Genomic DNA, 15,251 nt, shown 5'->3' with positions numbered 1-15,251 from the left:
TGAGATGGCATTCTCCTATTAGAGGTTACCGCTCACACACTTGCATTGCACTTTTCTGCTAGTGTAGTGGCACCTCGGTAGAACCGCTTCTTACTGTTTATAGGAGAATTTTCCCAGGAGGCAGAGGACAAGAACAGGAGTCATACTCAAATTCACAGTCAAGAGCTTTTTATTGCTTGACTGGTTGCACAAGCATTTCTGTTACTATTATATACAAGCTATTTGCATTCTTTCTTTATCTCTCCAGTACGGTATAATCTCAGTCCAATAATTAACAATCCCGACACAGCAAAACTCACAGTATCAGCAGCACACATTGTCTTACGTCCAACCTTGTTGTCAGCTTGCGTGCTGAGGGTGTGTGTGTGTGTGTGCTTTTGTCGTGCTGAAATTACAGTCTGCAACTTCCTCCCTTTATTTGTACCTCCAGTTGACACCAGTCAAGCCTAGAGTGCCACTCCTACACACTAAAGTAAATTCTGGAACCCTCTTTAAAGCTTCCAGGAACTTTTATATGTTTCTTAAAGAATGTTTTCCTAACATCTCCACCATACCTAAGGTCAGCAGGCTAGCTTGGGGATACAGGGCAGGCCCTGTGGCACATGCTACCTTGTCCTCCCACAGAGGGGGACGCCCGAGTGGCTCAAATGGAATGATATTGTGTAATATGAAAACTCTACCCCCTGCATCTGCTGCTTGAGGCGACTGCCTCACATTGCCTCATGGTAGGGTTGGCCCCCAAGTGGTGTATCAGTTAGCTTCTAATTATCAGGGAAGAAGTTGTGTTTCAGGAAATTCCATGCTTTTCCAATATAGAGCAGAGGTCTCGATCTCAGTCTTGTAGAAATTTAGCAATTGTTACTCTCTTGTTGCCATTTTCATGAAACGTGAAGGCAAATCCAGCGTGTACCTTAGAAAAGGGGCTTTCGAAGTGAAAAATAAATGGATAACTCTTCCTTCTGATTTTTTTATTGTTTATTCCACCCCCCAGGAGCTACAGAAAGATATGCAAGCAAATACACAGGCACTGGCAGAAATTGTGAAAAATACGGAGATGTTTTTGAAAGAAAATGGAGAAAAGCTGCAGCAAGAAGACAAGACTGCTCTTGAAAAGAAGCTTAATGAAGCCAAGACCAAGTGTTTGCTGCTTAGCCAGAAGGCGGAGGAGTCCAGGAAACAGCTGGATAAAGCTGTGACAACAGCTATTAAGCAAGAAACAGAAAAGGTTCTTTGGCAGCCATTTAATATTAATTTTAAAATGGCTCATTGCTATAATTTTTCCTTGCATGTGAATGCTGACCATCCCAGACAATGTCTGACAATGTTTGTGAATGTCTGAAAACTCAAGGAATTGATTGTCAGTATTATTATTATTATTATTATTATTATTATTATTATTATTATTTCACTGTGTGTATTAAATGTAGGGAAATGCATCTATCTATTTTCAGACATTCACCAAATGCATCTGGAATTGTCAGTATTTGCTTCCCCAAAGAAAGGAACATATAGAGCAATTCAGTGTAGCACTCAGGAGATAGTTGCTTCAGCAAAAACAGTTCTGCTTGCCAGATGTCCCCCCCCCCCCCCCCCGTATTCTGTTCTGAGGGTTCTCCCAACTGCCCCTAGCCATTTTTTTCCTTTTTGGGGGGCAGAGTGCAGAGAAGGAAAGTCCCATTGCACTAGCTAAAATCCTTGTGCAGACTTTCACTAATGTGAATGTGACCTGTAAACATCTGGTTCCATAAGTCTTTCCTCCCAAGGGAGGATCCTTTAAACAATAGCCATGCCATGGAATAATAATTCATTTTAGTTTTTCCTCATTTTTCCTAAGCATACAGAAGTGCAGGCACACTGCATCATTCTGCAGATGTTTGCACATGACCAGTAGGAGAAAAAGTCCCATTAATTCCTCCCCCCCCAATGTGTTAGTATACCCTTGTTTGCAATATCACAAATATCTGCATTTGAACTTTTCATGACTGCATAAGATTCGAGCTTGAACTTTACTTGTGCAGGTTGCAGCTAGAGAACAGCTAGAGGAGAGTAAAACCACAATAGAGAACCTTCTGGACTGGTTGTCAAAGGTCGACAAGGATGCTGAACATGGGGGCAAGAAAGACAAGCCAGCAATTAAACAGAATGGCAACCATTTCCAAGAAGGAGAGGTGGAAGAGTTGGCTGGAGAAGACGATGAAGTCAATGGCAACTTGATGGAAATCCAACAACAGAATGAAACTCACGTGGATGGACAACTGAAGCCCTCAGAAGATAATCTCAACATGCAATATCAGAAAGCCAAGGTACTACAGGTGTATAATACTAATTGCTTTATCAATTCACACTTGTCCTGGAAAAGAAATGAGGGTTGATATAAACCCACCTCATGTGCTGTGGAGCCAGCATTGCCAGCTGTTGTGGTGGCCTTGAAAAAGCAAAAGCCTAGTGCAGCCAGGAGACATAATCTGGTCCACCTCCAGATCTCTGCTTTTCATACCAAGGGATCTCTAGAACGATTTTGTGGGAGGTGATTTCACCACCTCTCACTGCACTACAAGCCTCAGAGCATATTTATTTCCTAACTCTTATCTAATGAACCAATAGAACATTTTCATCTCTAGCTTCTGTGTTGAAAATGCTCAAAGCTGTGGAAAATAAAGGCAGGCCAAAGTAGGAAGTATTGACAAGCACACCCAAACAGCCCAGCCTTAGCACATCTTACATCCACTGTAATGCCAGTGGCCGCACACAGCTCCCTTTAAGCACAAGGTCTCTCTCAAAAGCCTCAGTGTTATGGATAGCTCCATGCAGGCACGTCCGTGCATAAATGGAACTACCCCTAACATGAAGCCATTGAAGAAGCCTTTGTGTGTGTATTGGGATATTTTAATGCTGGTGATTTGTTCTTGCGATTGGGAAGTAGGAATGTAGTTGGTTGGTACATCTGCAGCACACAGCATTTTGATTTGTTTAATGTTTCTGAACCATCGTTAAGTACATTTCCTAAGAATCGGACACATTACAGATTGCACTGCTAATTATATATGTACGTTTTGATTCCCTGCCGCCTTCCCCACCCAGGCTCAGCATGAGAAAATTATTTCCCAGCAGCAAGCTGTCATAATAGCTACACAGTCAACCCAAGCCCTGCTTGAGAAGCAAGGACATCATCTTTCTCCAGAGGAAAAGGAGAAGATTCAAAGGAATATGAAGGAACTGAAGGTGCAGTATGAAACTGCCTTAGCGGAGTCGGAGCAGAAGCTGAAGTTGACCCGCTCTTTGCAGGAGGAGCTTGAGAAGTTTGATGCGGACTATGGCGAGTTTGAAAGCTGGCTCCAGCAGGGAGAACAAGAGCTTGATAACCTGGAGACAGGTGCATCTGACTTTAATGGGATTATCATCAAACTGAAAAGGCAGAAGAGTTTTTCGGAAGATGTCATTTCTCACAAAGGGGACTTGCGGTACATCACCATTTCTGGACAGAGAGTATTGGATGCTGCTAAATCGTGTAATAAAAGAGAAGGTGTCAAATATGACAAGGAAGGTATTGATACTTCTTCAACTTACGTTGAGGTACAGAATAAACTGGATAGTGCAACTGGTCGCTTCAAATCTCTCTACTCAAAGGTAAATTGTGTGTGAATTCATGTGAAATGTGTATCCATGAGATAAACCTTTTAGTTCACCGAATTGTTACATGAAATTAAAAGCAGTGCTTTCTGTGCTGCATCTCTCTGTATCTTATGTTTTCCCTGTATCATGCAAAATGTATAACTGAATTGGGGAAGCAGAATTAGGGTTTAGGTTTCTCCCTTTCACTCTTAGTTTGTGAGTTTCTACAATCTCTTGTTTCCACTTTTCGTTGTTACTCCATTTTTATCTTACGCTTTCTCCATGAATTCAGGGTGGCAAGCATAGTCTCCACCTCCATCCCACTCCAGTTTATTCTCACAAGCTGTAAAGTAGGTCAGGCTGTGAGTTAGTGGGACTGGCCCAGGGTCACCCACTGAGCTTCATGGCTAAGCAGGGATTTCAGCCAGATTCTCTCCTGTCCTAGCCTGACATTCCCGTGCATCACTTTGGGAGCATTGCCAAACCAATTTACAGTGGAACCAGATATGATCCTAAAAATCACATTCAAAACCTGGATATAATCAGGGTTCTCACAATTACCAGTAGTTTGTGAGCATAACTGCTTTCATGTTAATTAGGCTTGGAAGTATTCCTCATCATCCCTAAACCATGTTTAAATCTTGCATCGCAATTCATTGCATGTTTCTACAGAGGTAAGTCCCGCTGTGTTTAACGGAACTTGCTCCCTAGTAAGTTTGCTTAGGATTGCAGCTTTAATGTTAGTGTACTGGCTTTATTTAATGATATATAGTGGGGGTGGTGTTATGTGAAATACTAAATTGCCCTAGTCTATTTATTTTTCTGTATTGTACAACATTTGATCTTCTTGGGGAATCCCATTAGTTTTCTTACCATTTACTCTGAGGCCTTTAAACGTGTACTCTGAGACAACTTAGAACAGAATTTGGTCTCTGTAGCCATTTAAACAGCCCTTTTAGTGTGTTATAAGGAGTGCCTTAAGTGCCTGAACACATGAATACAGAAAGTGGGTGGGAGCAGGGACACACACACGCTCCATCCCCAATGTCCTCAGTTGTTGAGCTTTCCTGTGATGTGCTAATAAGCATTCTGCAGGTGACTTCTATTCATGTTCACTAGAATCCAAGTAGAACTCTTACAGCAGTGTCCTCAGTTGCATGGAGGAATATTTTCATGTGCAAGTGAGCAGAAGTAGAAGCCCCTGGCACACTTCCTCTGTGCAATGTGGAAGGCTGGGGACTGCAGTAGTGTGATGTATGTGATGACATTGGGGAGTGGGGCTTGTGTGTGCACCCCTGTCCACACGTTTAACAGTCCACATGTTCAGGTGAATGCCTGAACGTCCCTAAAGCAGCAGTCTGATTGCTTCACTATGTTCCCAAAGCACAGATCAAAGCTTTGCCTCTCAGATGACATTCTGTGGTGGTGTGGTAAGCAGAAATCTGGGTGATGCCATAAGTACCTTTATAAGATTACCACATAGCAACAGGTTCAGCCCTTGCCACAAGTCAGTAACTACGAAGAGGATCATGGCAATTGTCCCCCAGGCTGTGATAATCTAGAAATCGACTAGAAATTTCATATAGCTGCCAGACATCAGCAAGCACCACTTTGACTACTGCTTTGCATTGTGCTGGGCTTCATATTTTAGCTAAAACACCACCATTGTACATATGTGGTGATAGAAGAGAGATAAAAACTGAGATACACACTAGCCAACACACGAGAGAAATTTATTCTGGAATCCTTCTTTTGTTCATTTAACTCAAACTTCTAAAACTTAGGTCTTCTCGGGATATACAAACTTCCAGGTTATGATTTTGTCAGCAAATCCTACTTGTCTGGCTTTTCAAATTTGACCACTAGATGGAGCCAGTTGCAATAAAAACCTCTCACATGAGTGTCAGAAGTTAGTGAGGAGGGAAGTTTAAACAAAAGCCTTGGTACACACAACACACTCTAAGCCAAACCTTCGCTTTGCTTGATGCAGTGCGGCAGGAAAAGGGTTTGGTTTAGGGTGTCAGACAAAGCAGGCTTGTGTGTGCTTTCCATGTTCAGCCGTTACTGGAGCGGTATGAAATGGCATTGTTATCATTTCATAAATATCTTGCAGTACGAGCTAAGCAGAGTATTTGAATTACCGTTACAAGATGTTTTCAAATCGCCTAAAGCTTTTAGTTAGTAATATTATATACAAATGCTTTAAAATATATTTCCATTCTTGAACACCGTTTTCTCTCTGTGCACTTCTAGTGCAGTATCCTTGGAAATAACCTCAAAGATCTGGTAGATAAATACCAGAATTATGAGGATACCTCATCTGGGCTTCTGACAGGACTTCAAGCCTCTGAAGAAGCTGTGAATAAACAGTTGTCTGAGGCAGTTGCTGTAGATCCAAAAAATCTCCAGAGACAACTAGAAGAAACCAAGGTAAACCAAAAAATCTCCAGAGCTGTTGTATTTCAAGAAAAAGCAGTTTATAGAATAAAGGAAAGCCATGTTCCCCTTTGGTGTATGTGTGTTTGGGGGGGGGGGGAGGTGTACATTAGTTGAACATGTCCAATTTAGAAAAAAATAATGCTGATTGTTACAAGGGAAACCTGGAAGTGTCCTGTCAATGAAACTTTTTTGATCATTATCTCTTTGGCTTCCAACTTGTTCATGGGACCCCAAGTGCTTCTTGAACATTGTGGCTATATGTCAGGGGTCCCGAACCTTTTTGAGCCTGGGTGCACATTTGGAAAGCTAAGGAACAGTTGTGGGCCAAAACATCCATCTCACATGGTGCCGGGGGGGGGGGGGGGACGGGGACCCCACCACTCACACTCGGATCTGATCCAACCACCACACAAATAAAACGGACAAAAACGGGTTCTCTCCGCACTTCCTGGGCCCAGTTGAGAGGTGCCGGAACAGCGTTACAGAACGTTCTGACAGAAAAAAATATGTCCTAGTTTAGAAGGGATTTGACCTCAGTCTCCTCAGTCCAAGCCCAGGACTCCTACTTGGAGTCACTGCATCACGCTGGCAACGGGGGGGGGGGGGGGATCACAATTCAAGTATAGTGGTACCTCGGATTACAAACACTTTGGGTTACAGACTCCGCTAACCCAGAAGTAGTACCTCAGGTTAAGAACTTTACTGCAGGATGAGAACAGAAATCGTGCTGCGGCAACAGCAGGAGGCCCCATTAGCTAAAGTGGTACCTCAGGTTAAGAATGGTTTCAGGTTAAGAATGGACCTCCAGAACTGATTGAGTTCTTAACCAGAGGTACCACTGTATTTGTGTGGAGAGAGGAAACAACAACAACAATATGGACACTTCATAAGAAGTTTTTTTGTTTTTTGTTTTTAAAAGAGAACTGGATTAGGGTAGATGAAACATTCTCTTTATCTGGAGTTCTTTCCTCCAAATCCTCCTGGTTCCCGACAAATGTTATCTCTTGTGACATAAAGCAGAAGTAGCGCTATAGGCAGAACAGAGAGGGCTCTCCATCTGCAGCTTCCCACTGACTGCCCATCCCAAAGGCCGACTGACATCACAGATTGCGTTTTTAATAACAAAACTCTCTTCCCATGGATGGGTAACTGCTTTTATGTGACAGGGAAGCTCTGTTTATGGCAGTTGGTTAGGAGAGCCTGTTTTTTAAAAAAGAAATGCTTATCATAGTGGTAGCTAAGTTGCAATTTTAATGTATAGCATGAAAAGCATAGTTATTGCGTAAGTCCCATTGTAGTAAATGGGAGCTATGCAAAAAAAGGGCAGTAAGCAAAATATCTTGGGCTGCAAATTGCACTTGCCCAAGTCAAGATAAGAAGTGCCTATTCTGGATCAGCTCATGGTTTCATTTAGTGCAGCTTTCTATCATCCCGAGTAGCCGACTGGATTCTGCCCAGCAGAGCAAGATGTGTATTGTCATCTGTATGATGTTTAATGGTGTCTACCAAACCTATCTTACTGTTATTGTGTGCCTGTGTGTACATAAACACACGTTAGCAAGCAGTAGAATTGAAAAATTGTACATTTTTACAGGTGCTTCAAGGGCAAGTGTCCGGTCACCAGGTTGCTGTAGAGAAACTGAAAAAAGCTGCCGAAGTGCTTTTTGACACCAGGGGAGAATTACTGCCAGACAAAGATGAAATCCAGAATACCCTGGGTAAGATGAGTAACTGTCTTCTCCATTTCCTTCTTCCATTGCTCATATTTGTAGACTGGAGAAGATACTAAGTGGTGGTTGCCTCCTGGCCTCCTACAACTCAGCTATTTTTACCTTTATTATTTTTTAAGGCAAAGGGCATAATTCACTGAATCAGGCGGAGCAGTTGTTTAGCTCTCAGCCCATGAAAACCAGCAGGACTTAGTGCTCAGGTTTGACTGGGTCATGTCCCTATAATGTAGCGCTGAACCGTACATGACAGTGACAGACCCGTGTCTAAATGCAGGTCTGCTCCAGTCGCATGTTACAAATGGGATGAGTGAGCCATTTTCAAGGGCAAAAGGGTGGAGGGGAGATGTGTTGAAGTTGCTTATGTGAGACTCCCAGTAGCCTTCCCGTGAGGCACTGATCAGGCTTCCACCTGCTTAGCTTCAATAGCTTCAGGGGATCCTAGGGCAGCATTGGGGTACCTGGGCCCCCCAGGTGCCATCGAATTCCAGCTCCCATCAGTCCCACCCAGTGGTCAGGGATGATGGGCATTGTGGTCCAGCAACATTTGGAGGACCACGGGTTCCCCATGTCTGTTCTAGGACATTTATGAAGCACTTTGGTCAGAACTCAGACCACACGACAAATGGCCTTTGAAACTTGCAGAACCTTCCAAATCCATTAGTGACGAGTCATAGTGTTGGTGTCGGTGGTAGTGTGTCCTGTTGCTCCAAGGCAAAAAGTCACCTTGTCATTGTTGAAAGAAGTTTCAACATAACAACCGTAGTGCTAATCATATGTAAACAATTATAGTTAAGAAGAGTACTATCGCTTTCTAGTTCATCACATCTATATTTCTTTATACAAATATTTATTTACCACTATACCATTTAAAAAAAAATCAAATTAGTTTACTCTCTCTATACACACACACACACACACACACACACACACACAAAAGTTAAGATCGGAGGCCATCAACTATCTATTATTCAAAGGCCAGCATAGGCATTAACTGTGCATGTTCAGAATCTGTTTTCCTGTTTCAAGCCGGAAAAGAATTAGGGGAAATGACACACAGTTCAGTGATATTTCTACTTGTAATAATAATCAAATATGCTGAAACAGAGAAACTGTTACCAAGAAGTGCAGAGGTAATGACGGGTTAAACTAAACTTTGGATTCAGGGGTGATCTTGTGGTTTCAGTGAGTTAAAAAGACACACATCCTAAGAGTCTGGAGAAGAGGATATCTGAGCTGACTGAGGTTTCTTTTAAAATTATAACTGTTCTGCCCTAGCAGCCATATGAGATTACTGGAATATGTATATAGGCCTGCAAGAGAAAGCTGGCTATGCAGACTTAAGCCTTTAATTCCCTGGTTCCAACCGTCAAGTATGTGAAGTCCATCTGTTTAACATCCTGCTGTTACAAGTTAATGTATTAAAATATTGCAATACCTCTTTTCATACTCATGCCTGGCACTGCTTAACCTGCTAAATTTTTGGTGGTTTGTTTTTCAGTGCTTCGTCTGATATTTTTCTAGCTGCTTTTCTAGCTATTTGTGTTTGATATTTGATGAATAAAGAATGTGTCAAAAAAAAGCGGGAAACCCGACACTACAGAATTTCTGGGGAACCCCCCCATTTCAGATCCCCTCACCAGCTACACCCGTTCTTCGCTTTGCACCCTTCTTGAGGATAGAAAAGCGTATGGGAGTGTGTGTAGAGACTAGCTTATTGTACAAGGACAAAATTTACATTCATTACTCAGCGCACCACTGGCATGTTGTCCCTGGAAACTTGCCCAGAAAATAATGCTACCCACAGGCTGAAAAGGGTTCCCCATTCCTGCTGTAAAGAATAAAAGCCAGGTTGTATTTACCTGGCTTGGAGATGTAGGGTAGTTCTGAGCAACTGATAGAATTGTCCCCTTTATGAGACAGTGATATCAGTGAAATCAGTCAGCAGGAACAACAGATGAAATCCTTCTTTTGTAGAATATTGCCCTTTGACTTCGGGCCTCAGCAGTCTTTGGGGACATTTGCTTTTTATATAACCTCTTTCTTTTAGATATTTTGCAATTTGCCTTTTTAAAACCTGTGTCAAGCCACCTGAATCAATTAACTGTTCTATCCAACTGTTTTATCCACAAGGCTGTCTTCTGTGGGCATGCACTTGAGGCATAGAAGGAATCACATGTTCCCAGCTCCCTTGTAAAAGGGAATCACGTGTTCCCAACCCTTTGTTGTTCTCAGAGTCGAATATGTCTGACTCCAGTCAGCGTACTGATGAAGAATCCATAGTACGCTCTTAGAAAAAAATAACTTTTATCTATGGGTCCCCTATGCTGTGAATTTTTAAGGTTCAGTTTCTAAGGTACAGTTTCACTTGAGAGAACCTCAAGTAGAAAATTCTGCATCCTTCTGGGGCTACTCTGAGAGCCAAGCATTGTTCGCTACTGTGTGCGGCTTGTGTTAACTGGCCTCTTTCCTATATCGTGTGGTATGCTCCTTGTCACAGCTAATTATTGATCATATTGGCTAGCTGTTTGCAAATACTAAATTCTGAAGAATACTCCTTAGGCAAATCTTTAGGTGTGGATTGGGAAAGTGAGTTAGAAGAATTTTTTTGGGAGTGCGGACTGTTCCTTAAGAGGAGAGAGAGTGTGTTATTTCCCATGAGTGTTCCAGAATATGTGGGATACAGGCAGCTACAGGGATTTAAAAAAGAAAAGTTGGAAAGGGGGGGGGGAGACACTCCCACCACTTTGTCTAGTTGCCTATCCTGCTCCAAAACTTAGGGGAAATTTCTCCTGCCTGTTTTCAAAGGGATTATGTTTTCAACTCTCTATCTTGTTCATGGTTGAAATAAGCTTGGCCGAAAATCGTGACCTAGCAATACTTTGAATGTGTGTTTTACATGAAAAGTATTGCTTTGCTGGTATTTTTGGCTAACCTTTCAGCGTTAAGGCTCTTGTAAAATTGACACTTGCGTAGATAAGAGAATATTGTCAGGTGCAGCTTTTCAAACTCCTGCTGCAGTGTGCCAAGGCAAGCTACACTTTACGGATTAACTTCTCTTCTTCCCCAATAACTTGTTTAAGGTACAGGAGCTATCTTGGATGTATTACAAAATTTGAGGTTCAATTCCATCGACTCCAGTCATAGGGTGTTAGGGAGCAGGGTTGGCAAAGACTTGTGCCTGAGACCCCGAAATGCTGTTCCCAATTGCAGTAAATTATGTTGTGTTAGCCCTGGGGTAGTGAACCTGTGGCCCTCCAGATGTTGTTTGATTCCAATTTCAGCCCCCGTGGCCAATGGTACCAGGGTGATGCGAATTGTTGTCCAACCACATCTGGGTGGCTATGGGTTCCCCATCCCTGATTTAGCTGGACTATTGGCATAACTCTGCCAAAGGCAGTTGCTTGTATTCTAAAATGGTTGTGAACTTATAAACTATCCTTTATCTACTTGTTTCTTTCAGATACTATTGTGGATAAGTATAATCACTTATCTAAAGCAGTGAATGACCGGAATGAGAAACTTCAGATCACTCTGACACGTTCATTAAGCGTCCAGGATGGATTGGATGAAATGCTTGATTGGATGAATGGTGTTGAGAAGAGTCTTGAGGAGCAAGGTCAAGTGCCTTTGAATTCTTCTGTAATTCAGGATGTCATTAGTAAAAGTATGGTGAGTTAGTTTTTAGCAGAGCAAATTTTCCTCCTAATGCCAGGAACTTAAAGCTCAAAGTGGGGGCGGGGGAAATCAAGATACTGAAAACAAGTTTTCATTAATACATTCAGGTATCTGAAGAAAATTCAGTCTTAAAACAGTGTTTCATTAGAGTGCATCTAGACGGTGACTTTCTCTAGTGCGCATAGTGCATTTGTGGGTGAGATGCATGCTAATATTGTATGTTAGTGTGCCAGACAACCCAAAAGTGCATGTCAGCTGTCCCAGTCTCTGTGCAGACTGCCAGAAATCCAAATATACTACCAGGGTCAGCACAGGGGGCTGCACAAAACCATTGGTCGTCACGTCTGCAGCTATTGAGTAATGACTACCTTTTCTAAGAGTAGCAACAAACAAATCTGTCTCTTTTAGTTTCTTCTTTTTCCAATCTTAAGTTTTGTTTGCCACATTTCTGCATCAGTTCAATTTTTTTTAAAGAAGTCGTCACAACAATTCATTAGCATTTTTGTGTGCCTTTCTCCTAAATGTACACATAGATGTGTGCAATTTTGCCTGATATACACATTTTTGCAACAATTTTTGCCTGTTATGCAGTTTTGTGTGCTACATTCATTGAATTTTTATAAATCTTTCATGCTAATATACACAGTTGTGTATAGATTTTTTTAGTTTGAGAACTGCATTGGTAAATTTGAAGACGTGCAAAAGATAGCTGTGCTTTTGCTTCACATATTCTTTCATGCTCACCTTTAAATGCAATTCAGATTTCTTCCGCATCTTTATCTTTGGGGTTCTCCTCATTGCCACTTCTTGTTTGTGGATTCCATTGCTTTAGAAACTGACTACAGGAAGTGCAGTCATTTACATCAGCTTGCATTCACTTCATTCACATAGAGATGCACCCATGAGTATGGCTGTCTTCTCAGACTTATCTATTTATCCCAGGCTCTAGAACAAGACATTGTGGGTCGGCAAAGTAGCCTAAATGCCATGAAAGAAAAGTTGAACAAATTCATGGAAACAACAGACCCATCCACTGCATCCTCTTTACAAGCTAAAATGAACGAACTTTCTCAGCGGTTTTGTGAAGCAAATAATAAACACAGGAAAAAACTTGAAAAGTTGGAGGGATTGAAGACCAAAGTGGAGCTGTTTGAGTTCCTCACTGATAAACTCCAGTCATTCTTGGACAAGAAAACTCAGGCTCTTGGCGAGGCTGACATCCCAGGAAAAGACGTTACTGAGATGTCCTTATATGTGCAGGTACTGTAGATTTTTACTTTTGTGAGCCCTACATTGCCCCTTACTGAGCAGTACAATGGCTGGCGTAACTATGCCACCCACAATTATAAGAGAACCTGCTGAGTCCAAGGAATAAATTTTGAACACCATGCAGTGTGTTCAGGTGTGAAGCAATTACTTTCTTGTCCATTTTAAAGGAAACCAACACTGAACTGATGGAGCAGAAAAAAGATCTTGAAAATTTGCAACACCTCATTGAAGAACTCTCTCCTCATGCTCTTCCTGGAGACAGGTCATTAGTGTTAGAAAAAGTAAATGCCTTGTCAAAGAAATTCAAGGAAATGGAAGAGACTATACGAGAAAAGTGAGTACAATAATCAAATTTTAGAATAGTGTGTGCTGATGGTGTTGGTGGTGATGAAAATAATCAGGGTTGTCAATGAGTAAATAATTTCTGCGGATTATCTGTCTTGTGACTGATTTATTTTTACCTAATTACAATAATTTCCATGAGCATATTTCAAACACTTCATTATAGGTGCCTTTTTGAGGTAACTTAGAATTTGATAGATAAAATATCCCACTCAATACTAGAAGTTAATCTTTAATATCCCCCCCCCCATAGTGTACAGCAGAATCAAAATAGGCTCAGCAAAGCATGCCTTGAACTTGTAATCTTGCAAGTTCATCAGACAACCAACCAACCAACCAACCAACCAACCAACCAAAGGGTTACCAATTACAAATATTAAATTTTGCAACTATAAAAGTAAGAGTTCCAAATAATGTGATGCCCAGACCTATAAGACAGTTGTGGTGTGTTTTGCAGTTTCATAAAGTGAAGGAAAAGTTACTGGCTTGTAACAATATTGCAGAATTAAGAAACACTTGTCATTCTAAGCCAAACCATAGCTTTGCATAGATGCACAAGTGTATGGGTTCTCTTCTCTAGGAGTCCGCACAATATGATAAGCAAATATGTGGCTCAGCATGGTGCAAGCAGCAAAAGAACTAGAAATGCTGAGCTGAGCCATAGTTTGGTCCGGCATGTTTTCTGGAGAAAACTAAATCATGAGTCCAGTTCTAGATGATATGATAAGCAAATATGTGGCTTAGCTCAGCATGGCACAGGGAGGAGTGAAGTGGCTGGGATTTCATCTCCAGGAACTTGTGTGCACCAACCAGACAACAGTAAAAATACAGTAATAATATATAAGGAAATGCCACTAGTTGGGCTGAGATCTAAAGGGCCGGGTGTGATGGTTTGCATGTACATTGTGACAAGCCCCTGTTAGTCCAACAAGACTCTCACTTTGGAGCAGCATTTGAAATGTGAGATGTGGTATGAGGGGCTGTAGTCTGAAAGGAACACTTGCAACCCTTCTGTGCATAGATAGGAGTGCTTTCAGTCCCGGCTATACATACTGGTTGTTAATAAAGCCCATATTATAGTTTTACCTAGAAGGAGGATTTGCCTACATTATCCCGAGAACAAGGAGACTATCTCTCCCGTATCCCTTCCTTGTTTTCAATTGTGCAGAGAAGAGGATGTGTCCTCTTGCCAGAAGCAGATGGATGAGTTCAATCTTCATGTAGAATCTTTGAAGAAATGGGTAGATGAGATGACGGAAAGAATCCCAGCTACCCAGCCCTCTTTGAATGTGGAGAATTTAAACAAACATTTGCAGAACACCAAGGTGAGAGACTTCTTATCATTTCTGACAATAATTTCATTACAGTGGTACCTCAGGTTAAGAACTTAATTCGTTCTGGAGGTCTGTTCTTAACCTGAAACTGTTCTTAAGCTGAAGCACCACTTTAGCCAATGCTGCCACTGTGCCGCTGCTGCAAAATTTCTGTTCTCATCCTGAAGCAAAGTTCTTAACCCGAGGTAATATTTCTGGGTTAGTGGAGTCTGTAACCTGAAGTGTATGTAACCCAAGGTACCACTGTAATTGGATTTGTATGTCAGTTGATTTGTCAACTGATGGTGTCCTTTTGGTTTCAAAGAATTAAGTAGATCTTTTCGTTGGTATTCAACTGGATTTTACTCAGTGTAGATCCATGGAAATTAATGACTAAGTTAGGTCCATTATTTCAATGGGTGTACACCTAGTAAGACTTAGTTGACTACTGACCATAATGACACAGCTCCAAGGGACAGACGATGCACTTGCAAGAACTTACCAACTCACTTCAAAGCAAAAGACACCTCTGTGTGTGCAAAAGGATGTACGTTGTGCAGCTGCACACATTAGTGAATAGGGAAATTCTTGCAAGTGTGGAGAACTTGGCTTGCAACTAATTGCTAGACTGAGACAGACACCTTTTGTCCCATTTTTAGCTATGTTTCAACACAGACTATTGCTGTATATGATTCATTTTTATAATAAGAAACTGGGCATGGTTTAAATATGAGTAAAGTACTTGCAGTATTTTGGTACCAGTACATCTTCCCAGCCCTATTTCATTTGAGAGTTCTGCTATCTCACTTTTTAAAAAATGTTCACTCCAGTTTTTGGGTCATAAATGAGAAATGGCAGGGCACAGTTTGAT

General features: G+C 41.6%; 1 protein-coding gene across 43 annotated transcripts in view; it reads left to right on the top strand.

Annotated features, from left to right (window-relative positions):
- The window catches only part of LOC310840285 (dystonin-like), a 298,340-nt gene that overhangs the window by 186,627 nt on the left and 96,462 nt on the right, over window positions 1-15,251 (top strand). For all 43 annotated transcript variants that reach the window (XM_083729601.1, XM_083729632.1, XM_083729623.1 and 40 more), the window contains 9 exons: window positions 992-1,225; window positions 2,019-2,303; window positions 3,082-3,627; window positions 5,866-6,042; window positions 7,646-7,769; window positions 11,242-11,450; window positions 12,399-12,716; window positions 12,893-13,059; window positions 14,236-14,392. In XM_083729601.1, coding sequence (XP_083585727.1) covers window positions 992-1,225; window positions 2,019-2,303; window positions 3,082-3,627; window positions 5,866-6,042; window positions 7,646-7,769; window positions 11,242-11,450; window positions 12,399-12,716; window positions 12,893-13,059; window positions 14,236-14,392 — 2,217 coding nt within the window. The remainder of the gene's footprint in view (window positions 1-991; window positions 1,226-2,018; window positions 2,304-3,081; window positions 3,628-5,865; window positions 6,043-7,645; window positions 7,770-11,241; window positions 11,451-12,398; window positions 12,717-12,892; window positions 13,060-14,235; window positions 14,393-15,251) is intronic.

The sequence above is a fragment of the Podarcis gaigeae genome, assembly GCF_964106915.1.
Source record: "Podarcis gaigeae genome assembly, chromosome: 3".
Taxonomy (NCBI): Eukaryota; Metazoa; Chordata; class Lepidosauria; order Squamata; family Lacertidae; genus Podarcis; species Podarcis gaigeae.
This window is presented reverse-complemented; position numbering and strand designations above follow the sequence as displayed.